The sequence below is a fragment of the Electrona antarctica genome (assembly GCF_951216825.1).
Source record: "Electrona antarctica genome assembly, chromosome: 19".
NCBI lineage: Eukaryota > Metazoa > Chordata > Actinopteri > Myctophiformes > Myctophidae > Electrona > Electrona antarctica.
In genome coordinates, this window is record NC_136800.1 from 24,591,531 (window position 1) to 24,618,046 (window position 26,516).

The following is a 26,516-nucleotide window of genomic DNA, read 5'->3' on the forward strand; positions in this document are numbered from 1 at the left end:
ATTCGACATTCATGTTTTATTAGAAAACATCATTGGATAACATACAGTATTACAAATTGACGACTCTAAGATAACATAAAAAATAAATCAAACGTTGTAACAAAGCATAATAGGCTACTGTGAATATCTGAATAACAGTTTAAGTCCACACTAATTATGCATAATGTATAAATGATGGATATGGGGTCAGGACAGCTGAGTTCCCAGAAGTTTTATTTTTCGCCACTAGAGGGGCGAGAAAGGACACCTAGGCCTTTTCGTGGAGAGGTCAGAATAAAATTTGGACTTAAACTGTTTTTCGTCTCAACTGCTCATGACCACCGTAACCATAAACCTATAACCTCAGTAAAACTATACCTAAACCTAACCTCAGTAAAACTATACCAAAACCTAACCTCAGTAAAACTATACCTAAACCGATTCTGTCCAAACATCCCGCAAATCGTTACACAGTATCTCTATAGTCATGTGTTCAAGACGGATCTGTCCGATATTTCATATTCCATTCTATAATTGGCTATGGCTTTCAAAGTTTCCAGGATTGGCCCGTTTTGAACAAAAAGCCTCAAATCATGAACGCACTAGGCTGAGGAATATATCCTGCCCTTTTCACATTGGCCTGTTATAGCGCCACACTGTTCTGCCCCCACAGTGTAGTGGTCATGTGACTCATGTTTAATTATTCTGTGAAACAGCACCACCCTGTGGTACCCCAGGGTTTCTTATTTTCTTGACTACCTTGTGCTTGCAATTAGATACAATATATATTTCAGCTGTGCTGCCAGCAGTCAGTCAAATGTCTTCAGCTCCAGTGTACTGCTGTTTGTGTCCTCTCTTGGGCTAAAGCAATGTTTGTGAGTAATACGTTTATTTTATGTTGTTTCATGTTGTTTGCAGTAACAGTAATTTGGAAATGTTTGTATTTTGTTGTTACAGTTTCACAAATTGACCAGTAAACTACATAAAGACGCCTTCTCTGTGGAGTTTGTTGGGAAATGTTTAGCTGGTGAGATAATGCCTCAAATGCATCCAATTGCCATCCAAGGCGGAAGAAGAAATGGCACTCTTTTCACATTGGCCTATTATAGCACCACCAGGAGGCGTGCGTGCGTGCGTGCATGCGTAAGAACCACCCTTAATGGCTGTTGATGGTGACGTACGTTTCAAGGTTGGTATAAAGTCAATAACGGGTCTAAAGAATTTAGAACAGAAGTTGTAATAGACATTAGTTAGTAGCAGTACCTGCGCGTACAAGTAGGTCATGTATGGCCTACTTGTGTGCAAGGCGCAAGTTGGCATCTCGACAGTGCATTTCTAGTTATTATTATTATTATTATTATTATTAATAAACTGTTAAAACAAATCAATGTCATACAACACATAGTCAGCTGGAGAAAGCCTCTTGCTGTGTGTGTGTGTGTGTGTGCGTGTGTGCGTGCGCGCGTGCGCGCGTGCGTGCGTGCGCACTGTACACAGTCTCATGGGATGCATCATTGTGAAGCTGAACTGAAAGGATCCACTGTGTTTAAGGTCTCATCCTGCACAATCACAGCTAAACTCAGGGAAACCTTCCTTGTGTTTGACTCCTTTTGTATTTGACTTTTTTAAGGTAACACTCTCATCGAGGGAGGATTGTGGCCAAATGTTCTCTAGTATTACTATTCGAGTACCCGTATTCAAGTTTTATTAGAAAATATCATTGCATAACAGTGTGAATTATTTCCTACAAATTGAAGAGGACTGCAAAATATTTAAAAAAAATCAAACATCGTAACAAAGCATAGCCTATGTAGACTACTGTATATTTCCCTGTTTAAGAACCCTTCTCTGTATGCTGAATACAAAAACTTGAATTAAAAGTTGTTGACAAATGACAATTTCCTACAAAGATGGTTTACAGAGTAAAAAGAAATGGAAATAGTAACATGAAATTGTAACATGTTTTAGTATAGTTTATCCATCCATTCCATCCATCCATCTTCAACCTCTTATCCGTAGTCGGGTCGCGGGGGCAACAGCTCCACCAGAGTGCTCCAGACTTCCCTCTCCAGAGCAACATTAGTGACTTCCTCCTGGGGGATTCCGAGACGTTCCAAGGCCAGTGAGTCGATGTGTTTCCTCCAACTGCGCCTTGGTCTGCCCCGGGGTCTCCTCCCAGTGGGACGTGCGTCGAGGACCTCCCTAACCAGATGCCAGCTGAGGTGGCATCTGGTTAGGATGCCTCTCTGGCGCCTCCTAACCAGATGCCACCTCAGCTGGCTCCTTTCCAGGCGAAGGACCAGCGGTTCTACTCCGAGTCTCTCTCGTGTGACTGAACTTCTCTAACTTCCCTATCTCTAAGGGAGATGCCAGCCACCCGTCGAAGAAAACTCATTTCGGCCGCTTGTATTCGCAACCTTATTCTTTCGGTCATGACCCACACTTCATGACCATAGGTGAGAGTAGGAACGAAGATTGCTCGGTAGACGGAGAGCTTTGCCTTCTGGCTCAACTCTCTTTTCGTCACAACAGTGCGGTACAGCGACTGCAATTAGTTTATAGTTTATAGTTTATGGTGGAATTAAATGCATGTGTTTTCTTCTCAATAAAAGGTTTCTATTCCTTCTAGTAAAGCTTATATATGCTCTTGGCAGATTGTGTGAGTGTCTTAGATTGTAGCGATTCGTGTAGACAGGCTCTGGATCATTGCACTGGTATGGTCCTGTCTCTCAGAAGTCCTGTGAGTTCTCTTTGAGTGGCCTCCTCTCACCTCCGGAGTAGGGACGGCTTTGTATCCCAATGATATGGCCCAGACAGGTGAAGCATACTCCTTTCTAACAGAAAAAAACTAAACTAAAACATTGTGCAAGCTGTATGTCTTATATCATATATCTTATATCTTAAGCTTATGTCTGTCTTTGGTTATGGTGTTGTTCTGTGCATATATACTTCACTTTCCATTCAAGCCTCTCGAAGCAGTCTGTCACAGTGCTTTACGCTTTCACACTCATCACTGTATTTTATATGAATAAAATCACACTTGTGTGAAGTGAGGGGCTCCACGTCATGGGGGGCATACATGAAGAAAAAATTAAGCATATCTTTTTACTTTTAGAAGCCTGCACATACATGGCAAAGTCACTTTCATTCATTTCCACTGTCATATCTTCTAAATAGTCAATTTGTTTGTCGTCATTTAGTGGTGTGGCATCTGTGACTCGGTACCGGGCTGGGTGGATGACCACACGATCAGGCCCCCCGAACCTTACAGACCAGGATTACTGCATGTTTTTGTGAGCGTACCTATAGCCTAGACTCTAGAGGACACGAGGAGAACATCACCTCACACAGAAAGGCCCCTTCGCCAACTCCCCCACGGTATGGGCACTGATGACATGGAGGAGAGAACACGTCCCCAGCGCCCACAGCAGGATTTTAAATGTATAAGGTGTGGCAAGCTCCCATTGTATTGAACTTCATTTTTAGAAACACAAACTCTGGGATATCAAGCACGCTCACAGACACAGTGAACAAGAAAAGACTGCTTTCATATTCTATGCAAGGCCCAGACAAATGGAACAAACTCAGAAGGACTCTGTGAATCTCTATAGATCAGTGGCAGAGCAGTGGTTCTCAAAATGTTTGTCTCAGGTCACACCTGTAAATTGTGCAAACTTCACCACCCTGCACATCTCCCTTGCCTTGCATACATGGCTGAGTATGCCGCCGCTGCATGGAGTCACAGCAGCCATACAGGCATACAGCCTCTACTGATGTTGTGCTCAACACCACCATGAGGCTAATCAGTGGTGCCTTACCATCAACCCCTGGCGTGTTCCTCCCCGTACTGTCTGGCATCCCACCACCAGAGCGAAATTCCTGACCTTGAAGCTGGCCTGCAAGAATGCAGAGCCATCAAGCCTGATCCCCCCCACCTTCTGAATATACAAACGCAGACACTTCTCCATCGAGGCTACCACGAGCCCTCCACACCCTGGATGGATCCTTGACTGCTGGAATAATCAATGGTCCAATTCAACATCCACGTTGAGGAAGTTCATCAACACTCCTGCGACTTACCACAGAATGCCTGGGTCAACCTCAACAGACTTCGCTCTGGAGTAGCTAACTATATCGAACTCTATCTGCATTATGATTGGAGTGTCTGCCACTGACCTCTGTGAATGCAGAAAACCAGACTGTTGAACACATCGACAACCTTCAAATCACCACATAGAGTTAGCGGCCTAATTGAACTATACAGTAGATGACCATACCACTTCTTGGCTGATGGCCATTGCCTGATGTGTAGCCCTACACGAACGAACAACCCCTGTAAATAACATTTTCATCCACGGCACCCAAGAATTACATTGTTACTTCATAGAACCTCATGTCATATTAACAGTATTGTGCAAATCTGCGGTCCAGTGAGAGCTGAAAGTCTTGGACCGATGGTGCCATCAGGACCACAAAGCAGTGATGAACTTGTAGATCTGCTATTTTCAAAATATTTGTATACATTTGAAAACTTGAAAAGGGACATTTTTCATAATGATTACTTGGCACTTTATATTGTAGTTCCAATACTAATACAATGTACTTTTACTCAAATACATTTTGAATTTCTTTTAACAGAGTATTTCTATATTGCAGTATTGATACTTTTACTTAAGTAAAACATGTGAGTACTTTTTCCACCACTGTGTGATACACAAATAAGTGTCCAAAATCATAGTTACTGCACTTTGGCTTTGTAGGGCAGTATGAAAAGTTGAATCTGCAACAAGTGTATAATATAAGTAGGGGTCCCCGTTTCATCTCTATGAAATCTCTATGGGCTTCTTTATGAAGATTGTGTGCACATCTCAATGCCTATATTTAGGCCAGGTGCTGGATGTCAGGCAAACACCAAGGAAGAGAAAGAACATCCGCACACTAGTTTCTAGAGCTCCGAGACTTACTTTATTTAGAGGCAACAAATTGCAACGTTTCGACCTACTATGTCTTCATCAGGCAAATATTATGATGACAGAAGAAAGAGCAAATATATACAAAAATCATTGATTAATGAGCATGTATAACACCTGGGAGTGGGAAGGAGCACAGCAACCTATAGACCAATCCCAGGGCTATAACCTGTCATTCCACCCATCAGAGCAGAATTTACCTGAGCAGAAAAACTTTACACACTTAAAACAAAACATCAATAGAAAATCAAGTTCATCTGAGAGTAAAAGTCATGATTGATGATAATGATTAAAAACACATACAGATTAAAAGGACATCCAACATGACAAAATGTGTATAGGCCTATCCATGATAGGGTTTTTGTTAGTGTGCCTGGTGAGCTTTGAACCGGGGATCTTCTGCACTGGGGAACAGGTAGGCTACCCCCTAGAGCTAGACCACCGCTGGGTATGGGAGACAAGCCTAAAAATAAATCTATGTCCCAATAAGCCAATAAGGGAACAGAAAAAACAAGAAACTAATGAACCTTATCCTAAAGGAAAGGCTTTATATCAAATTCCTCATTTAGACCATCAGGAGACGTGGTATTGAGGAAATAAATCCAATGAGTTTCACGTTGGAGAAGTAACCTTTTAAGATCACCACCTCTGGGTGTTTTTTCAACCTTCTCAATACCAACACTCCATGCGTGGTGCTACATGGAATCGCACCACGTATGGATATATCCCGGCCGGTGTGAGGATGACCGAAAGGCAAAAACCTTGCATTTCTTTGTGTATGTGCGTTGCACACAGTTGCCACATCTATAGTTTCCATCCGGTACAGTAGGGAAATTGTTAACACTCCGAGTACCAAAATCTGACTTTTTCCCTTTTTACCTCCTCCCCATGATGATTTCCTGTTTTTTGGCTATATAGAAGTCAAGAAGTTAATTTGTACGTCTCTAAATGTTATGATGAATTGAAAATGGTGGACCTTAATGTAATTAGTGTAATACTTTATGGTGTCGTGTGTCGTCCACTCACAGTTGACTTGAAATGTACTGTAATTTGGCAAACTGTTAATAAATACTTCAATCAATCAATCAAACCAAGTTGGGAGCTCGTTTGAACACAAGTTTAGGTTTCTCTGGAAAAGCTTTTATTAACCTTATAAGCCCCTAAGAGACAAACTAGCTGACGATAACTTTACCCTAGATGGCATTACCTTGGCCTCCAAGGCCACTGTAAAGAATCTGGGAGTTACCTTTGACCAAGATATGTCCTTCAAATCCCACATCAAACAAATCTCAAAGACTGCCTTTTTTCACCTTCGTAATATTGCAAAAGTTACTCATCGATCCCTATATCCAAATAGAACACCAGTGCGTTCACAGTATGCAAAAATGCTTACTGTCCCAGAAATATCAAAAGTTACAATAGGAGGCAGGGCGTTTGGTTTAAGTCCCATGGCACCTCAGCTGTGGAACCTTCTCCCGGCTTCGGTCCGTGGGGCTGACACACTCTGCACATTTAAGACTAGATTGAAAACCTTTCTCTACGACAAAGCCTATAGCTAGACTTGTCTTCAGTACTCGGCCACCCGACAAAGTAAAAAGGGTGAGAACTGAGTAAGGGGAACCTTCCACCAAACCCTGCACCTTTGTTGTGCGTCTGCTAAATGCCTAAATTGTACACCGTGGGTTTGTCTCCCAGTAGTGCTTGAAATAATCAATGTATATAGGCGCCGCTCCAGTAAGGCCTAAGGCCTATAAGAGCCACTCCCCGGAGTCTTCCACTTCGCAATTCCGTGGACCTAATATGAACACCAAACTGACTGCCGAGTGTGACCGGCGTGGACCAGGCCTCTTCATGGAGCCCATCAGAAGTGTGACCGTGGACCCGGCCTCCTCACAGAGCACGACCTGGACCTGACGCCAGGCCCCTCGCCCACCAAAAGTGTGACCGTGGACCCGGCCTCCTCACAGAGCACGACCTGGACCTGATGCCAGGCCCCTCGCCCACCAAAAGTGTGACCGTGGACCCGGCCTCCTCACAGAGCACGACCATGGAATGCTATCATATTTTTACCACTACACTATATATCTCAATATTCTTATACATTATATATTATTATTATTATCCGACAACATTGCTATACCATATTATATTATCCTACACTATTACATTCATTATTGTACTGCTACTACTTGCTACTACTACTATTTGCCTGCATCTCTTTCCCTGTCTATCTTTATTCTATTTTCTTTATTTCTATTCCCCTCTCCCCGCCCCCTTTCCCCCGACACGGTCGAGGCAGATGGCCGCCCACCCTAGAGTCGGGTTCTGCCTGACGTTTCTTCCTAAAGGGGAGTTTTTCGTTACCACTGTCGCAATTTTGCTTGCTCTGGGTGGATCTTTGTTGGTTTTCTGCTTTATATGTAAAGTGTCATGAGACTAGTTGTGTTTTGACACTTAAATAAAATTGAATTGAATTGAATTGAATAACGTGTTCCTTCCACACGCTACGTCTGGCCGGGGAAACTCTCCCCTGTCAGGTGAAAAGAAGCAGCTTGGACTACGCATGCATAGAAGGAAGCATGAGGTCAGTCCGCTGCCCCCCCAGGTTGGCAGAGGAAGTGTAGCGCCCAGATTTATGTTAGATAATTGACACTGGGTGAAAAAAATGGGTTGCAAATTCGTGGGATAAAAATAATAATACAAAAAAAAGAATACTTTGTGCAGCACTTCCACCTCTATGGGTTCTCATCAGCTAGTGCTCTGAATTGAATTGAATTAGATGATATCCAGATGCTGTGCGCTTGTGACCCCTAGTGGCAGAAAGGGGAACTGTCTCACTGCTGGGTCTGCTCCAGAATGCTGCTGTCATGAGTTCTCAGTCTCACTTCTGAATATGTAATGTTATGTCAAGACCTTATAGGCCTATGTGTTTTTTATTTGGATTTATTATTTGCATTTTTATTTTGTTATTTTTTGTGTTTTTTTGTTGCTTTGTTGTTTGTGTTTGGTTGTTTTTGTTTTTTTGGGGGGCTATTTATGTGATAGTACAGTAGGTTGACAGGAAATGGGGAGAGAGGGATGGGGAGTAAGAAGGTAGGATGTCGGCACACCATTCTAGAGCTCCCAACTATTTTAAGAGAATAATCAACGTTTTGACCCTTATGGGTCTTTGTCAGGAATCCCAACGAAGACCTGACTGGCGACTATAATGGAATTATTGAGAGCCATTAAATCCATCAGTGAAGGACGACCTGAGTTGTTTTTGCCTGCAGAGAGTGCGAATAACTCAAATCAAACTGGAATAAAATAAAAATAGATAATAAAGCATGAGTCTTCAACAGGGGGTCCGAAACCCTGGCTTAGGGGTCATCAGAGTTAGCCTACTACAGAAGCAAATTCAAAGGAAAAAACAAACAGCAGAGAGCACCGTTTTTTGAGCGGTGCACGCCACTCCAATGTGTGTGTATGTCTTTTTGGAGCCTGACCCATTGACCCCTGCAGATGATTGTGGTCAATAGGTCACTGTTGAGCAGCCGGGCCATTCACCCTTAGCAGTCAGCTAATTGGGATGGCCTTCGGGTCACACGCACACGCACGCACGCACGCACGCACGCATGCACATACTCTCTCTAAGCTACGGGTCCTGGCCAAAAAGACGTTGGCATTATGTTGGTTATAATGCATGGATGATGACGTGCTTTCATAGTCATAGTAATAGTAATCTCAGCAAAGCCGACAGTTTCTCAGTTAAAGTGGGTGACAATATTATTATCACACGAAAATATTAAATTACCTACCTATAGGTTCCATCCTAGAGGCAAATCTTTCCTGTGATAAAATGGCCACCAATGTAATCAAAAAAGTCAACCAAAGGAACAAGATATTCCTGTACAGGATCTCCTCACTATAACACCTTGAAGACCTTATAACAGGAGCCCTCAAGGTTTCTTCGACAATACATGCACCTCATGGTACCACTGGCCTTGTGTTGCGATACTAATATAACACTGCGCTGCGCTGCGTGAGATATTCGGGGCATATCATATGCAATAGGGGCGGATGAAGTCTGGCTGCGCCAGGCTATGGTACCACAGCATCTCAAAGGACCTTAAAACAAGGCTCCAGACTTCCCAAAACAAACTGGTCAGGTTACTACTTGGCCGTACTCTCAAAACCCACCTCACCCCTGTCCATTTTGATAGGCTGGAATGGCTTAGGGTTGACGACAGAGTACAGCAACTTGCAATGGGCCTGGTCTTTATTGATTCACCACTAAGATACCCATAGTATACCTGCCAAAATACTTCCTTAAGTCCACAATCACAACAGGGGGAGTTCAATAAACCATGTGCAACCCAGATTCGGCTCAAACAAGGGATTAAATTAATTTTGCTCCTATGCCATTAAAAAGCCATTAAGAAATGTGAATCCCTAGACTCCTTCAAAACAGCTCTCAAAGTGGCGCCCACGGCCACTGGCCTAGCGGTCCAGGCGCATGGCACAAATAGGCTCTGGCCTGACAGCGCGTTGCGTGTTCGAGTCCCATTCGTGATGACATTTGCTGCGTGGCTCTCCCCATCTCTCTTTCCCTCCTTCCTGTCTATCTTCACTTGAAACTATCAATAAAGGCAGAAAAGCCAAAACAGCTCTCAAAGATCACACACATGGTACGGACGGCTGCAATTCAAAACTGGCCCTGTGGCCCGGCCCTGTAAAAGTCAAATTCTACAGTCTACACCCCATTTTTTCCATATAGGCTACTGTTACTTTCTTATAGGCTACTGTTAACTTTCTTTAACTAACTGTATTTCCTTTTCTGATGAATTGAAAATGGAGAACCCTGATGTAAAAAAGTTTTAATAGTGCTTTTGGTTTCATCCTCGCAGCAGTTTTTGTATTGGCTTGCCTTTCGTTTGAAATGAACCCATTCTACAAACTGTGAATACATATTTCAATCAATCAATCAATCAATCAATCAATCAATATTGTTATGCTAGATCTCTATTTAATTTCACAATATTTATCTGGTGCGTTCAAGTATGCAACAGCATTTCACGGCACACATACTTGCATGAGCACGTGACAATAGTAATACTTTTATTTTGAAACCCGCCTGAACATGGTCTAACCGGCAGATGTAACACACGGCTCGGTGACCTATTGAAGTCTGTTACCAACCGCGAGAACCGGCTCGGTTTTGCAATCACTCTTCACTCTTCTACGGCTCACCAGCGGCGGCGTAACAGGCCACCAGTGTTACTTGTTCCTGGTCAGAGTTGTTGTGTGAGCTGAACGGGTTGCTGCTGGTTAGTGGCTAGCTGGCTAGCAGGGTTTTCACTGGTCTTCACTGGCTAGGTTTGTATCGTTATAATGACGATGGGAGACTCCATCAGTGAAGAGCTGGAGGACCTGGTCCATTTCTGCGTGCACGACCTGCCGTCCAGAGGATACGGCGTCATGGAGGAGATCCGACGTCAGGGCAAGCTGTGTGATGTCACTCTGAAGGTAAACAGAACACTGTCTGTCTGTGTGAGGCTAGCTGCTAAGCTAACAAGCTAAGCAGTAGTGGAAGATGTTTGACTCAAGTTAAAGTAGCAATACCATAATATAAACATACTCTGTTACAAGTGAAATGCCTGTGTTCAAAATGTTACTTGAGTGAATTAAAAGTACAAAAGTGCCAAAAGTAAAAGTACTAAAATGTTTGAAAATAGCCTATGTGTAAAATAGAGATAACATTGTTAATGTGTTCTTTTGTAATATAATAATTCATATCTGCAAAGCATAATTGTAGTGGAGTAAAAGCACAATATTTGCATCTGAGATATGGAGTTTGATTGATTGAAGTTTTTATTTCACAGTATGCAGAATGGGTACAAACCAAAGCACAGTCAATACAAAAACTGTTACTTTGTGGACGATCCATTATAAAGCAGTACACTTATTTATAACCGGGTCCACCATTTTCAACTCATCAGAACATTTAGAGACGTACAAATATACACTTCTATTAAAATTATTCAGGAAATCATCATAGTAACACAGGGGGAGAAAAAAACATGTACAGTATGGGAAGAAAGGGGTGGGGGGAGGGGGCCAGTTTCGAATTGCAGCCGTCCCTATAGGTACTCTTCGAGAGCGGTTTTGAAGGAGACATGTCTTGATGGCTGTTGGTAGGGCGTTCCACATTATAGTGGCATAGGAGCTAAATTAATTTAATCTTGTTTCTTGTTTGAGCCGAATCTGAGTTGGTTAGTTGAACTCCCTCTGGTGTTGCGATTGTGGACTTTGTTGACATTAAGGAAGTATTTAGACAGGTACATGGGTATCTTGGACTTGGTGTTGTAGCAGCGAATCTTGTAAACCAGACCCATTGCAAGATGCTGTACTCTGTCGTCAACCCTAAGCCATTCCAGCCTATCAAAATGGTCGGGTGAGGTGCGTTCGGGGAGTGAGGCCAACATGGCCAAGTAGTAACCTGACCAGTTTGTTTTGGGAAGTCTGGAGCCTTGTTTTGAGGGCATTTGAGGGGCTGTGGTACCAAGAGGTGCATGCATAGTCGAAGACACTTTGTACAAGGGCTCCTGTTAGGGTCTTCAAGGTGTTTTTGTTGACCAGTGAGGAGATCCTGTACAGGAATCTTGTTCTTTGGGTGACTTTTCTGATTACGTTGGTGGCCATTTTATCCCTGGAAAGATTTGCCTCCAGGATGGAACCTAGGTAGGTAATTTCAGCTTTTCGTGTGATAATATTGTCACCCACTTTAACTGAGAAGCTGTCTGCCTTGCTGAGTTTACTATTTGATCCAAAGAGAATGGATTCAGTTTTTCCCAGGTGTAAAGAAAGTTTGTTATCAGCGAGCCAGGTGCAGATTCTACCGAGTTCAGAGCTGAGGGCCTGTGGTCAGTGGTCTAGGTTTACTGGTTGCACCAGTAAACCTAGACCACTGGGTACTTTGTGCGTCTTGGAAAGTTTGGTGACACGAGGTTGATTAGGTGCGTCCTCTCTTGAATCTAGGTTCTAGCGTGCACGCACATGCACCGTTCCGTTCCGTTCCTGCGCGTGCACGGCAAAACATTACTGGTCCCACGGCGTGGTACTGCGTTCTACGAGCATGACACCACTGGTCATCTGCGTACAGGAACAAGTTGCAGTCACAAGCTGATGTCATGTCATTTACATATATTAGGAACAGTAAATTCCCTAGTATGCTTCCTTGTAGAACGCCACAGCTCACTGGGAGGGGGGGGACAGTGTTCTGTTCTGTTCACCTCCACCATCTGTTCTCTCTCCTCCAGGTAGGATTGCATCCAGATCACTGATGTGCTATCAAAACCAATTGCTTATTAATCAGTGTGGAGTGGTTTACAGTGTCGAAAGCCTTTTGGGATGTTCTTATTGGAATTTGTAAAAATTTTTTTTGATACTTTTAAACCTGTTCACCTGACTATTTTTTCCATCACTTTCGAGATGGAGCTAAGAATAGAAATAGCGCTGTAGTTGCCGGGGTCTAATTGTCTCCCTTTCTTGTGCAGGGGGGGTTACTTTAGCAAGTTTTAAATCTTGAGGGAACTGTCCATGTTTGATGAGTTTATTATGTGGGTGATGATTGGAGCTATTATATAGTCAGAGTCGCTGAGAAATTTGGAGGGAATATATTGCCATGGCCACTTTGGCCAGTGGCCTTGTTGGTTTGCAGAGCACTCCGTTTTTGAAGTACCTCATCATCAGTTGTTACCATTACTAGTTTAACATCTTTACAAACACCTAGGTTTTTGTAGAAAGCTTTGATATGCTCTACAACACCAAAACACCCAGAGTGGGAGGGCAGTTTACCAGAGTTGTTGCTATGTTTGTAAAGAATATTAGAAGTATTGAAAATTGGAAATACTCCAGTAAAGTAGTATACTTTACAGCACTGCTAACAGGATAAGTTCACTCCTTATGAACATTTGAAACTAAATAAATACAAGAAGCTGCTTCCCAAATGAACACAATGTGGGGCGTTTTGTTTGTGTTTTTTAACTGTTTGTTGACCCATGTCTGCTTCCTTACAGTTGTTACTGAAGCTGCTCTGTTCATATTATTACAACATATCGGCCAAATTGGATTTCTGTGGTTAATTGTTACTGTAGGTCTCCCAACACACAGTGTGTGGTCTAGTAAATTCAGGTGTCTTCAACGCTTTTCAGGCCATGGACGCCTTAGCTGAGAGATGAAGCAGCGATCGTATTAAATTGTGTTTGCAGATTAATCTTTTTTTCATACATTTCGTAGATGGCCTCATAGACTTGTTTGACAGCACTACACAACACTGATGTGTTGTGTATATTGTATAATCAATCTTTTGTTTATCTACGAAATTATCTTTTCTATTAATATGTTGGATTCATGTTAATGTGTGTTTTCAGACATTTAACCACTTAAACCCTCAATACTTAGTAAACTTGACCTTTGGCTTTGTACTTGGTCTGCTCCCCCCCAACCCCGCCCCCCAATTGTCCAATCTGTATTGGGGTGGTTGTATTTTGTCTCCCTGCTCTTCTATTGAGACATTTAGATCCTAAAAGTCATGTCTCACCTAGACACAAAGACAGGATCTGACATGAATTTTGACCTGATGGTCAAGATTCAATTTATCCCCTAGGTAAGCTTAGGCAGGCTCTATTAGCTCAATGTTAAAGTGTGTGTGTGTGTGTGTGTGTGTGTGTGTGTGTGTGTGTGTGTGTGTGTGTGTGTGTGTGTGTGTGTGTGTGTGTGTGTGTGTGTGTGTGTGTGTGTGTGTGTGTGTGTGTGTGTGTGTGTGTGTGTGTGTGTGTGTGTGATCAACTGAAAGATGCATTATAATAAGCTGCACGGTTTATCTATTTGTGACATCACTGGGGATAATCTCCATAGCAACCTGTTGAATTATTACAAGTACAACTGCTACACATGATTTCGAGTACATTAGTACAACTGGTCTTACTTTACAAACCATGATCAAACAGTGTTGATTTTGACAGCACATTTTGATTGAGTTTTAGTCATCCGAAAAGTTTTAGTCTAGTTGTAGACTAAATAGTTGACTAAATCTACAGTTGATTGATAATGTGTTTTGGCAGGCCTTCAGGCGTCGTAATGCCCGATAATATCCTTCATCGACTACCTCGATGAAATCAACAGTTCATACAACATAGTTACCCCGCCGCCGCCACACACATGTGATGTAGGGTATTCTGTATGAAGGTGTGTAAAACACCATCTACAGTACATTCATCATGTAATCATGTATCTTTTCCTTGAAGTGTGCTGTAAACACTGTGACAACTTCATTAGTGGAAAATTAGCCAGGGGCTGTATTAGTAGGGCTTTATAAGCTTTACGCTTCTCCCTGTCCCCTTTTTCCGCTTGACTACCTGTCCTGTACCTTGGACTTTTGAGATTGTGCCACCCATGGCACAAATTGTGGCGTTCTTCTTGTGTTGTACATACACATATGTATTATTGTTTTGCTCCCCAGAAATGCTGAAACTGAACTGAATAGTTACCGTAATCAGTTTTTTTATAGGGATGGGTGATACTGGGTGATGACCGATTAATTGTCCATACCTAGTTTTCATGTTAGTTAGTTAGTTCATGATATACTGTATAACAACATTTTAAATACTTATTACAAAAAAACTCAATTAATCTACTTATTAACCTACATGATCAGGATTATGTCAGTTATTGGATCTACATTTCGGTTTAAATTTATCTTTGGTTTATTGCCCAGCCCTAGGACAGAGAGAGAGACAGACGGTAGGACACGTAGGAGAGACAGACAGCAGGAGTCAGACAGCTGAGAGGGAAACAGTGTAGGAGAGACAGACAGTAGGGCAGCTGAGAGGGAAACAGTGTAGGAGACACAGACATTAGGACAGCTGAATGGGAGACAGACAGTAGGACAGCTGAGAGGGAGACAGACAGTAGGACAGCTGAATGGGAGACAGACAGTAGGACAGCTGAGAGGGAGACAGACAGTAGGACAGCTGAGAGGGAGACAGACAGTAGGACAGCTGAATGGGAGACAGACAGTAGGACAGCTGAATGGGAGACAGACAGTAGGACAGCTGAGAGGGAGACGGTGTAGGAGAGACAGACAGTAGGACAGCTGAATGGGAGACGGACCGTAGGGCAGCTGAGAGGGAGACAGTGTAGGAGAGACAGACAGTAGGACAGCTGAGAGGGAGACAGTGTAGGAGAGACAGACAGTAGGACAGCTGAGAGGGAGACAGTGTAGGAGAGACAGACAGTAGGACAGCTGAGAGGGAGACAGTGTAGGAGAGACAGACAGTAGGACAGCTGAATGGGAGACAGACAGTAGGACAACTGAGAGGGAGACGGTGTAGGAGAGACAGACAGTAGGACAGCTGAATGGGAGACGGACCGTAGGGCAGCTGAGAGGGAGACAGTGTAGGAGAGACAGACAGTAGGACAGCTGAGAGGGAGACAGTGTAGGAGAGACAGACAGTAGGACAGCTGAGAGGGAGACAGTGTAGGAGAGACAGACAGTAGGACAGCTGAGAGGGAGACAGTGTAGGAGAGACAGACAGTAGGACAGCTGAGATGGAGACAGTGTAGGAGAGACAGACAGTAGGACAGCTGAGAGGGAGACAGTGTAGGAGAGACAGACAGTAGGACAGCTGAGAGGGAGACGGTGTAGGAGAGACAGACAGTAGGACAGCTGAATGGGAGACATTTTAGGAGAGACAGACAGTAGGACAGCTGAGAGGGAGACGGTGTAGGAGAGACAGACGGTAGGACAGCTGAGAGGGAGACGGTGTAGGAGAGACAGAAGATAGGAAAAGTTGAGAGAGACGGCGTAGATCTGCAAGCTCTGTGAACCCTCATGAATTGGATATATATATTTTTTCTTTGTATAAATAGGAGTTTTAAAGGATACAGACAAATGATTTAGTTTTTGTATTGTAATGTTATTGTTGTGGAAGAATCCATATACATATAATATCACACAGTTCCATAACACTATGTGTTTGTGTTGTAGGTTGGAGACCACAAGTTCAGCGCTCATAGGATCGTCCTGGCTGCTTCCATCCCGTATTTCCACGCAATGTTTACCACCGACATGATGGAGTCCAAACAAGATGAAATCATCATGCAGGGCATGGACCCCAGGTAAGGTCCGCCAGTGTATACATACAGAGTCCCAAGTGTATAGAAACAGACTCCAGATCAGGGTTGACAATAAGGTCTCAGAGCCCAAAGGTCATCCCCACTTGCTCATTCTTTCCAAAATGGCTGCTGTGCATAGAGCCCATTGCCTGGGTGGCCTGTATGGAAGCACCGGCCCTGGCCAGTGAGTGACATAAGGTTTGTTAACTGTCCACAGCGCTCTGGAGGCTCAGTCTCATTCACCTTTATCTGACCTCAGGTCAGTTGTAGATGTGTTTGGTGGTAAATAAACGTGTCTTGTCGTTCCACAGCGCCCTGGAGGCTCTCATTAACTTTGCGTACAACGGACACGTTGCCATCGACCAGCAGAACGTGCAGTCTCTCCTGGTCGGAGCCAGTTTTCTTCAGCTTCACAACGTTAAAGATGCCTGTTGTACATTCCTACAGGACAGGTAACTCACTGCTACCACGCAATGGATTCATTCATGTTCTCACGTGCCACGAATGATTTCAGTCATTTGGATGTTGTCAAAGCTAGCGTTTCTTCTATGAATGCAATGTTGCACACAGTGAAAACAGCAAATCTACATGCTCACAGTGTTGTGAGCTTGTAGATCTACTGCATAAGGAGCGGTACAGACTCTCTTTCATGCCAACTGCCATCAGACTATAATGAAAATGCATAAGAACTGCATTGCATGGTTCTGGTCTTGTGTGTTTATGTCCACTTGTGCCTGTTGTTTTTCTGTTTGTCTAGTAGTTTTATTTATGTGTCACATTATGCTGTTGTAATGCTTCAATTTCCCTTTGATAATTAATAAAGTTAGTATATTTCATCTCATAATCAATGAGTATGTATTTTGATCAAATTAGTGACTCATTTCCACTAATGACAAAATCGTGTTCAAGCATGTAGTGATGTCTCAACATGAGAGGACGGGGGTTGCACTTGAAATTATCTATAACTGAATAGTTCAGGCCTTCAGTTAAATCACTCTCAATCGCTAGGAGACAGACTATTTAGGCGAGAGGTTGTCTACTAGTCTACTACTCTGGTTTAACATGATGCGTAAATCATTGAAAGTAGGAAAGTAGTAATGACATTGCTTAAATCAAGTGGGAACAAAGCGTTGTTCCCACTATTCAATTGCATTTTCTGGTTGCACAATCGGAAACACTAAACAGGTTTTCAAAGAGGTTGTACCTGCCAAGTGAGTGCAGGTGATGGCCCCCACACCCTGAGACAAAGGCAGAAATTTGCATTCCTATGGGTGAGGGTCGCGCTACGGAACGGACAAGCCCCTGAGTGGGCGAGGAGCCAATCTGCTGGCCACGTTGCACACGTGAACTTGTAGATCTTCTATTTTCACTAGTTTGGGTCCCGGTAGGGAGACATAAAATGTCTCTTTTGGGTCACTGGCTGAAGTGTGTGCAGGTTGCACCCTAAGAACTGCCTGGGAGATATGGCAGCTTTTACTCTGAAAGCCAACCCCCCTCCCGTCTTTACCTCACAATGTCATAAATAAAGTCTCTCTAGAAGCGTTAATATTCCAAACGAGAGGCTTGTTTAAGTCAGAAATGAAGACAGAAGTATGCCCATCTGGTCAAAACCATGGAGAGCTCCCTAGATTAGGAGATACGAGGCATTCTTTCTGAGCCGTAAACAAGGAAGTGAACGGCAACACGCATGCACGAAACAGCAAGGAGTATGGTGCAAAAAAAACTCTTTTTTTGTTTGATATCGATAATAAAACGCTAGGACGTGTGTACACGTCCACTGGATCCATCGGTTGGATTAGATATGACATTTGTACACGTCCTACTGAATGTGTTAATAAATAACATGTGTGTGTGTGTGCAGGTTGCACCCTAAAGCCCTAACCACACCAAAGGGTCACCATGCAACTCCTTGGGTCCAAACGGTTGCAAGGAGTTAAAGCTAAAACTGTCTTGACCCTTTGGTGTGGTTTGGGCCATTGAATTCCATGCGTTGAATCACTAGGGTCAACGTGGGTCAACGTGCAACAAGACATATCACACCGCAGGGACAACGCTAAAACCGTCTTGACCCTTTGGTGTGGTTAGGGCTTAAAAACTGCCTGGGAGTGTGTCAGTTAATACATGTTACTGTTAATACACCCACATTAATACATGATGTGTGTGCAGGTTGCACCCTAAGAACTGCCTGGGAGTGCGTCAGTTCGCAGAAACCATGATGTGCACCACGCTGTACGACTCGGCCAACCGCTTCATCCACCAGCACTTTGTGGACGTCAGCCAATCGGAAGAGTTCCTTAGTCTGAGGACGGACGAGGTGCTGGAGCTGGTGGGCTGCGACGAACTCAATGTGAAGGCTGAGGAACAGGTTGGTACCACTTAGGATGAACTCAATGTGAAGGCTGAGGAACAGGTTGGTACCACTTAGGATGAACTCAATGTGAAGGGAAGGCTGAGGAACAAGTTGGTACCACTTCGATGAACTCAGTGTGAAGTAGGCATGCCGCGGTTTACCGAATTTCGGTAATACCGCGACAGGAACAGCCACGGTGTTGATACCGTGAGATTTCCGAGTTTACGGTATTTTAATACAGCGTTGGTGGGCGGCGCATGCTGCGCATGCAGTGCAACTCCACTCCCAGACTAAGGCAAAACGTTTATTTTCACCACACAGCTGCAGTAGATTGAAAAGTTGCTTCCTACCTTTGAGTTAGTGTTGCTGAAAGACACCCAGATCCAATTGTATATTCCATATTTCCACATGTACTAAACTAAAAGTGTGAACTGTCAAGTGTCAACAACACAGAGGCACGCAGTTGCGAGCATGCGCAGATTGCATTACAGCGTGCAGGGTACAAAACGGCCATTAGGGGGAGCCATAGTACAGTGAAATACAGTGGTGAATAGCTATTGATTCAATGATTGAATACTTTATTGGCAGAAATGTAATCAGTATAGGGTACAGTCAATGTCCAAAGGGATCACTGAAAAAAGTCCTTGCAGTCTTGTTTCCATTCGGTCCTGGGTAATCAATTCATAATCATGACAAGTCACATGACAAATAACAAAATTCAAATGATCATAAAAAGCGAAAAATAAATAAATAAGATATGTAGGCCTACAGGTTGGGGAACAAAGAAGGGCTTATAAGGAGGTGGGGGTAGTCACTAGACATAGGTGGGGGGGGGGGGGGGGCAATCTTTTTTTATTATTTTTTTTTTAATATAAATACCGTGGAATACTGAGGTATAGGTTTTCAATACCGGCACCGTACCGTACTGTAAAATCTCATACCGTGGCATGCCTAGTGTGAAGGCTGAGGAACAAGTTGGTACCACTTCGATGAACTCAGTGTGAAGGCTGAGGAACAAGTTGGTACCACTTTGATGAACTCAGTGTGAAGGCTGAGGAACAAGTTGGTACCACTTTGATGAACTCAGTGTGAAGGCTGAGGAACAAGTTGGTACCACTTTGATGAACTCAGTGTGAAGGCTGAGGAACAAGTTGGCAGGCCAGACAGCTATCTTATAATGCGAATGGGATCCTCATAATATGGGTATAATATATTTATTTCATTGCATTGTAGTGACTCGAGTGGACTCTGTGGGGGAGGAGTCCTGCATCCCTTGGTCCAAGACAGAGTCGAGGCCAAGTCAAATTTAAGGGCGGGACCGAGACAAGACTGAGAAAATGAAAATGTGGACTCCAGACCGGACTCCAGACCAGTCAAACACTCGAGTACTACAACACTAGTCCCCAGTTCAAATTATTTTGGGGAGTCGCGGTCTGAGAAGGTTGAGAACCACTGGTTTAATGTATTATCCTGTACTGTGTGTGGGTATTTCTTGGTATTTGAGGCAGTGAATGCTTTGTGTGTGTACTGTAATGTGTTATATGTGCGTGTGTTTTTCCAGGTATTTGAATCAGTATTATCGTGGGTTCGGCATCAACGAGACGAGCGTCAGTTTATCCTGCACGAGCTCCTGTCTAAGATCAGACTTCCTCTCTGTCGACCTCGCTTCCTGTCAGACCACGTCCAACAGGAAGACCTGATTCGCTGCTGTCATAAATGCAGGTGAATGAAGACGATTAGGATTATTTTAATATTCATTATTTAACAAACAGGATGGGCGCACGCACGCCAATAGGGCATGGGTGCAAAGGCTAAAAAAATAGAATGTATTTATGTAAGAAGCCAATGTTGGTTTCATATTTTGCATCGTGTGACCTCTTTCATTTTTACAAGCTGAAATATGTAAACGTTAATGATGCTGGTGCAGCTGAATGAATACATAATTTTTAAAAATATTTAAAATTCAAACAAATTCAAATTGAGTGTGTGTGCACGTGTTACAGGGATCTGGTTGATGAAGCAAAAGATTTCCACCTGATGCCCGAACGAAGACCTCATCTAGCGTTGTTTAAAACCAGACAGAGATGCTGTACATCTATTAATGGACTGATCTATGCCGTGGGAGGACTCAACAGCTCTGGTACTACTATTACTACTAGTACTAGGCACATAATAGCCTAATCGCAATTATTTGAGATAATCACAATTATGCTTAGATAATCGCCTAATCACAATTATTTGAGATGATCGCAATTCATTTTACATAATCGTCCGTTTCCATGTTGAAAAATGTCCATACATTTTCAAATTTTTCACGTCAACAACACGTGTTGTAAGCTTGGAGATCAACTATTTCCACTGTTTTCTAAATTGTTTGGAAAGAAGAAAATATTAAATGTGAGTGATTTCTTTGTATATTTATATTCTATTTGCTATATCTGCTCTGTGCAATTTGTGATTTATGAAGCCTAAAAGACAAACAGAAATACAAATTGTAACGTTCCAATGTTCAATGCAAAAAACATAATTCAATCATTAATCGCATTTATTTGTGTGACAATTAATCGTCAACTTAAATGTGTAACTGTGACAGCCCTAACTACTAACTATTACTGCTGCTGCTACGCCTACTATTACTACAAATATTATTCCACCACAATAATTTCAAGTGTCATCTAGTGTTAAAACTGGGTAAGCATCTGTGTCATTTTAGATTTTTGCGTTGGCTGTTAAAAACAGCAGATATACAAGCTCGTGGCACATCAATTTGTGGTGCTGCTTATTTTTTAACACACTCTTGAAAGTGTGAGAACTACTGATTTGGAGCAGGGAGGGAAAAGAACATTAAATGATGATTTAATTATGTCACTTACAGTTTCAGTTTTTTTGTCTTCTCGTACATGACAGGCGATTCGTTAAACGTAGTTGAAGTGTTTGATCCCGCTGGCAATTTCTGGGAGCGGTGTCAGCCAATGACGACGTCTCGGAGCCGGGTGGGCGTGGCCGTCATCAACGGGCTGCTGTATGCCATCGGTGGATACGACGGCCAATCGCGTCTCAGCACGGTGGAAGTATACAACCCAGAGACGGACAGTTGGACACGAGTTTCCAGTATGAACACGCAGCGCAGGTACTTGTCTGTTTGTCTGTCTGTCTATCTGTCTTGTCCCTCTAAAGGCTGCAGCATACTCCAGCCAATGTCCACACACACACACACACACACACACACACACACACAGTTCTTCTACTTTTCAGAGAGCTCTTCCAGACCAAAAACAGTTCTCGTTCGGTTGGAAAATGTTGCAGCTTTTCCTGTCTGTCTGTCCAAAACAATAACCATGCGTTCCGTCCCAGCGCCATGGGAACGGCTGTGATTGACGGCCGTATCTACGTGTGCGGAGGCTACGATGGGAAGTCATCTCTGAGCTCTGTGGAATGGTATTCACCAGAAACAGACAGGTGAGACAGAACCGTGTGTCTCTCTCAGCTGTCCTACTCTCCTACACTGTATGTCTTTCTGCTGTGCTACTGTCTGTCTCTCTCACTCAGCTGTCCTACTGTCTGTCTCTCCTACACTCTTTCTCTCAGCTGTTTAATTGTCTCTCTCCTTCACGGTCTGTCTCATCTGTCCTACTGTCTGTCTCTCCTACAGTGTCTCCCTCTCAGCTGTCCTGTCTGTCTCTCCTACATTGTGTCCCTCTCAGCTGTCCTACTGTCTGTCTCTCCTACAGTGTCTCCCTCTCAGCTGTCCTGTCTGTCTCTCCTACATTGTGTCCCTCTCAGCTGTCCTACTGTCTGTCTCTCCTACACTCTCTCTCTCTCAGCTGTCTGTCTCTCTCCTACACTGTCTCCCTCTCTGCTGTCCTGTCTGTCCAATGTCGTTTCAGTTAAATTATTCTCCTTAAAACTTCTTAAAACCCAAATTTATGATTGATGAATGTATTGTTATAATTATGAATGCATAATTAATGAGAATCCATCTTTCAGATGGATGCTGGTAACGGAGATGAATGCCAGTCGCAGTGCCGCCGGGGTCACTGTGTTTGACGGGAGGATATTCGTCTCTGGCGGACATGATGGTCTACAGATCTTCAACACGGTCTGTCTGTCTGTCTGTCTGTCTGTCTGTGTCTGTCTGTCGGTGCAACACTGTCTAAACAACCGTCCAAACAATGTGTCCAAACTGACATTTGCTGTGAACCCTGATGTCTAGAGACGCATTGCAACGTGACACGTTTTGAGCTTGTAATACAGGGGTTGACACTAACTGTACATTTTAACAGTGGGCGACAGCCAGACGAATTTTCCGGAAGTACATTATTTGTCTATGGGACCCGGCAACTACCGGCGATAGCATGCGAACGGCTGATAGTCGAAAAGTGGGCGGAGTCACCCGAAAAGATAAAAATAATTCATCTTTTTGGGCGATTAGGCGATGTGTCGGCCGATCCTCGCCCGCTGTTAATACGCACTGTAAGGTCTCAAAGGCACTTGCCCGTGGGGCAAGTACAGGTCATGTTCTACTTGTCTATGTCATGCCCACTTGCCCGAAAAGTAAACCCTAACATTGTTTTTTTTTTACTTTATGGGGCTGTGCAATAAAGAAATCATATCTCATTTGTTATGCTAAATACCTACATAGCTATAAATATGGCTATGGGTTCACACCTGTTTTATATTTTTAAGTGTACAACAGTGAAAACAGCACCTTTAGGTAAAGGCTCTTATTTTACATTCCACAGAGAAGACGGAGTGCTCTGGCCATGTTCAGCTTTTTAGACAGATATCTCTTGTTGTTTATAGAGGGTTGTGTCCCCTCTCAAATGAGCACTTGCCCGGTTGGGCATCCTGAAAGCAGGGGAAGGTGGGCAAGCCTTAGTAGTGGCAACGCTTGTTGTAGATTAGATGTCAGTTGAAAGAGGCACTGTCTCCGTTGTCCCCCTTTTTGCCTTTGTTTTCCCCCCATATTATTATTGTTGTTTTAGTAACGTGTATGTTTCTCTGTCGAAAATAATTATACAACACTATTAGAAATCGAAAACTATTATTTCAACTTGGGCGAGTCCATTTGGATGTGTATTGTCAGGCTTTGGAGACCGAACTAGGCATATTATAATTATAATTTGGATCGTATTCTGCAGGCACATGCCGTTGTCTCTTGCGGCTGCTGGCTGTACAGGCTGCTAGTAGCGCTGACCCGTCCACCATAGGGTGCAAACACACAGACAGTGGATTTTTTTTGAGCGAGCAAAAAGATAGTGTGTGACGCAGCTGACGCAGCTGACCGCAGTGCAGCGGTGGTACACGGAGACTCGACACGAATCACGATACATTATATACATTGATAAGATACTAACATTAACCTTGTGTTTCTGTGGAGAAGTTAACTTAAAGTCGACATGCTCTACCACCTTTGCATGAAAGGATTGCAGCACTGGTCAAACCACACTTCTAAGGACTTTTGTGTTCGTTCGATATGCTGCTGTTTTCGCTACCAGCCTACACTCGTCTCCGACTCTCCGTCTCGCGTGAAGTTTGCATGCTTACTACTGATCCAAGACCAGTGGGCGTATCCACCCCACACACTCATGTAGGTGGGGTGACGTCACCACAGCTGCTTGCATGCATGCACAGACACAGCAGAGCCAAATTGAAGACTGATGAGAACCGTTTGCGGAACCGTTCATAAAACTAGAAGCAACCAATCTGGCTTACTCATCTGCGAAGAGAAAAGCCTGGTCACAATATAAGGCAGAGACGGTATCGGCGGAAGTGTCGGGCCGGAACATTTATTTCCCCCGGATACAATGTTTTTTCGACCAATTGCAACACTTGTTTCATTCACGGAGATGTAAACAGATTTGTAAAGTGTCAACGTCATTTCCTTGAGCGGTACTTCCGCCAGAAACATTACATTTTGACCTTTTGGGCAGTACCACCTATCAACCTGTAGGTGTCGTCCCAGACCACATGATGCAAATGCCTCTATAGAGCGTCGCAGTCCCGCCTCCTACCCTGACCCAGGAAATGAAACCCAATGCATTATTCTCATAGACATTTCGTAAAGTATTTATTTAAAGACGGTTACGCCGCGGACAAAGCCAACTCGAGTCGTGACAACTCATGACAACACAAACAATATTTTGGACCAAACAAATAATTACAAAGAAGAAAAACAACAAAGAAAGTGTTGTAACCTGCCGTTTTTTTCTTCTTTCTAATTATTTGTTTGGTCCAAAATATTGTTTGTGTTGTCATGAGTTGTCACGACTCGAGTTGGCTTTGTCCGCGGCGTAACCGTCTTTAAATAAATACTTTACGAAATGTCTATGAGAATAATGCATTGGGTTTCATTTCCTGGGTCAGGGTAGGAGGCGGGACTGCGACGCTCTATAGAGGAGCAGGCAGATCGAATACAATCCATTTATATTGTGTTCTTTTTTCACTTTTTGTTCACCCAATTGTTTTACTTAAGTAAAAATATCAATACTGTGATGAAGTAAAAGTCTGGAATTTAAAATGTAATTGAGTAAAGTACAAAGGTATTGGCCTCAAAATGTACTTAACTTGAAGTAAAAGTACTGAATGTCCCATTTCAAGTTTTCAGAGATGTATCAAAATCTTTTGAAAATTGCCTAAATGTATTATTGTTTTCCAACCCTGTATTTAGGGTTGAAATGGGTAATATATGTTTTGTAATAATAATCAAAATCCACAAAGTAGGCCTAACTAAAGTTTTCAAATAAATGTAGTGGAGTAAAAGTACAATATTTGTCCCTGAGATGTTGTGGAGTAGAAGTAAAAGTATTAGAAATTGGAAACACAAGTAAAGTACAAATACCTCAATTGTTGTTAAGTACATGTTACTTTCCACCACTGCCATCTACATGCCCAAAATTGGGACACCAGGTTCAAAGTGGTTACAATTGCGACACGGCGTTGACTGCATAACTGCCAATACCGATGTTGTCAAATAAGTAGAATTTATGTGGCTTGACTGACCAATGACCGGGCTTTTTAGTCTCTTTTTTTTATCCCACGATTTTGCAACCCATTTTTTCACCCAGTGTCAATTATCTAATGTAATCCTGGGTGCTACACGTCCTCCGCCAACCTGGGGGGGCAACGGACTGACTTCATGCCTCCTTCTATGCATGAGGAGTCCAAGCTGCTTCTTTTCACCTGACAGGGGAGAGTTTCCCCGGCCGGACGTAGCGCGTGGAAGGAACACGTTATTGATGGTCGTTCATTAAAGCGCGTACTTGTCCCTCCTGTCCTCTAGGTGGAGCACTACAACCACCACACAGAGCAGTGGCATCCCATCTCGGGGATGATCAACAAGCGTTGCCGGCACGGCGCCGCAGCGCTCGGCAGCCACCTGTACGTGGCTGGAGGCTACGACGGATCAGGCTTCCTGAGCGGAGCCGAGGTCTACAGCTCGTTGGCCGGTCAGTGGAGCCACCTAGTTGCCATGAACACGCGGCGCAGCCGTGTGTCACTGGTCGCCACCTCCGCCAGACTGTACGCCGTGGGCGGATACGACGGCCAATCCAACCTCAGCTCCCTGGAGATGTACGACCCCGAGAGCCAATCGGCGAACCACTGGACGTTCATGGCGCCGATGGTGTGCCATGAGGGTGGGGTCGGGGTGGGGTGCATCCCCCTTAACCCCGCCTAAAACCCCCACGCCGCCCCCTCCTCCTTGACCCGTGAACCCGGGTCAAAGATCAAACGTGTTGTTTCGTTTCGTTACGACAGTATACAGACTGGGAGAACAGATGTGTAGATCCATTTGATGTGTGGATTTATAGATCGAATAGGTACTACTGTCAACCCTGAGCCAAGGATAGTCTAAGAAGGATGAGATGCGAAGACCGTACGGGCGACGCCATGTTGCTTTGGAAGGAAAGAAACATGCGCAGTTGTGCATGTCCAACTTCCTGGTCTCAACTGCGCATGTTTCTTTCCTTCCAAAGCAACATGGCGTCGCCCGTACGGTCTTCGCGTCTCATCCTTCTTAGACTATCCTTGCCCTGAGCCAGGAAGTACTGCACCATATG

General features: G+C 43.7%; 1 protein-coding gene across 1 annotated transcript; it reads left to right on the plus strand.

The window, feature by feature from the left end:
* The first annotated feature begins 10,131 nt into the window (after positions 1 to 10,131).
* On the plus strand, positions 10,132 to 26,136 carry klhl18 (kelch-like family member 18). Its single transcript, XM_079488898.1, has 10 exons — positions 10,132 to 10,454; positions 15,979 to 16,109; positions 16,418 to 16,558; positions 18,273 to 18,471; positions 20,018 to 20,178; positions 20,460 to 20,596; positions 21,364 to 21,586; positions 21,811 to 21,915; positions 22,444 to 22,555; positions 25,739 to 26,136. Exons 1-10 carry the CDS (start codon positions 10,320 to 10,322, stop codon positions 26,132 to 26,134), a joined length of 1,740 nt encoding a protein of 579 aa, XP_079345024.1. The 5' UTR covers positions 10,132 to 10,319; the 3' UTR covers positions 26,135 to 26,136.
* The last annotated feature ends 380 nt before the right edge of the window (positions 26,137 to 26,516 follow it).

What these genes read in the sequence shown, in the direction of transcription:
- klhl18 (XM_079488898.1), top strand. Translation starts at nt 10,320, where the DNA reads ATGACGATGGGAGACTCCATCAGTGAAGAGCTGGAGGACCTGGTCCAT. An exon ending in ATGCAGGGCATGGACCCCAG is followed by an intron (nt 16,110 to 16,417) that starts GTAAGGTCCGCC and finishes GTCGTTCCACAG; the next exon opens with CGCCCTGGAGGCTCTCATTA. An exon ending in GTCTACAGATCTTCAACACG is followed by an intron (nt 22,556 to 25,738) that starts GTCTGTCTGTCT and finishes CCTGTCCTCTAG; the next exon opens with GTGGAGCACTACAACCACCA.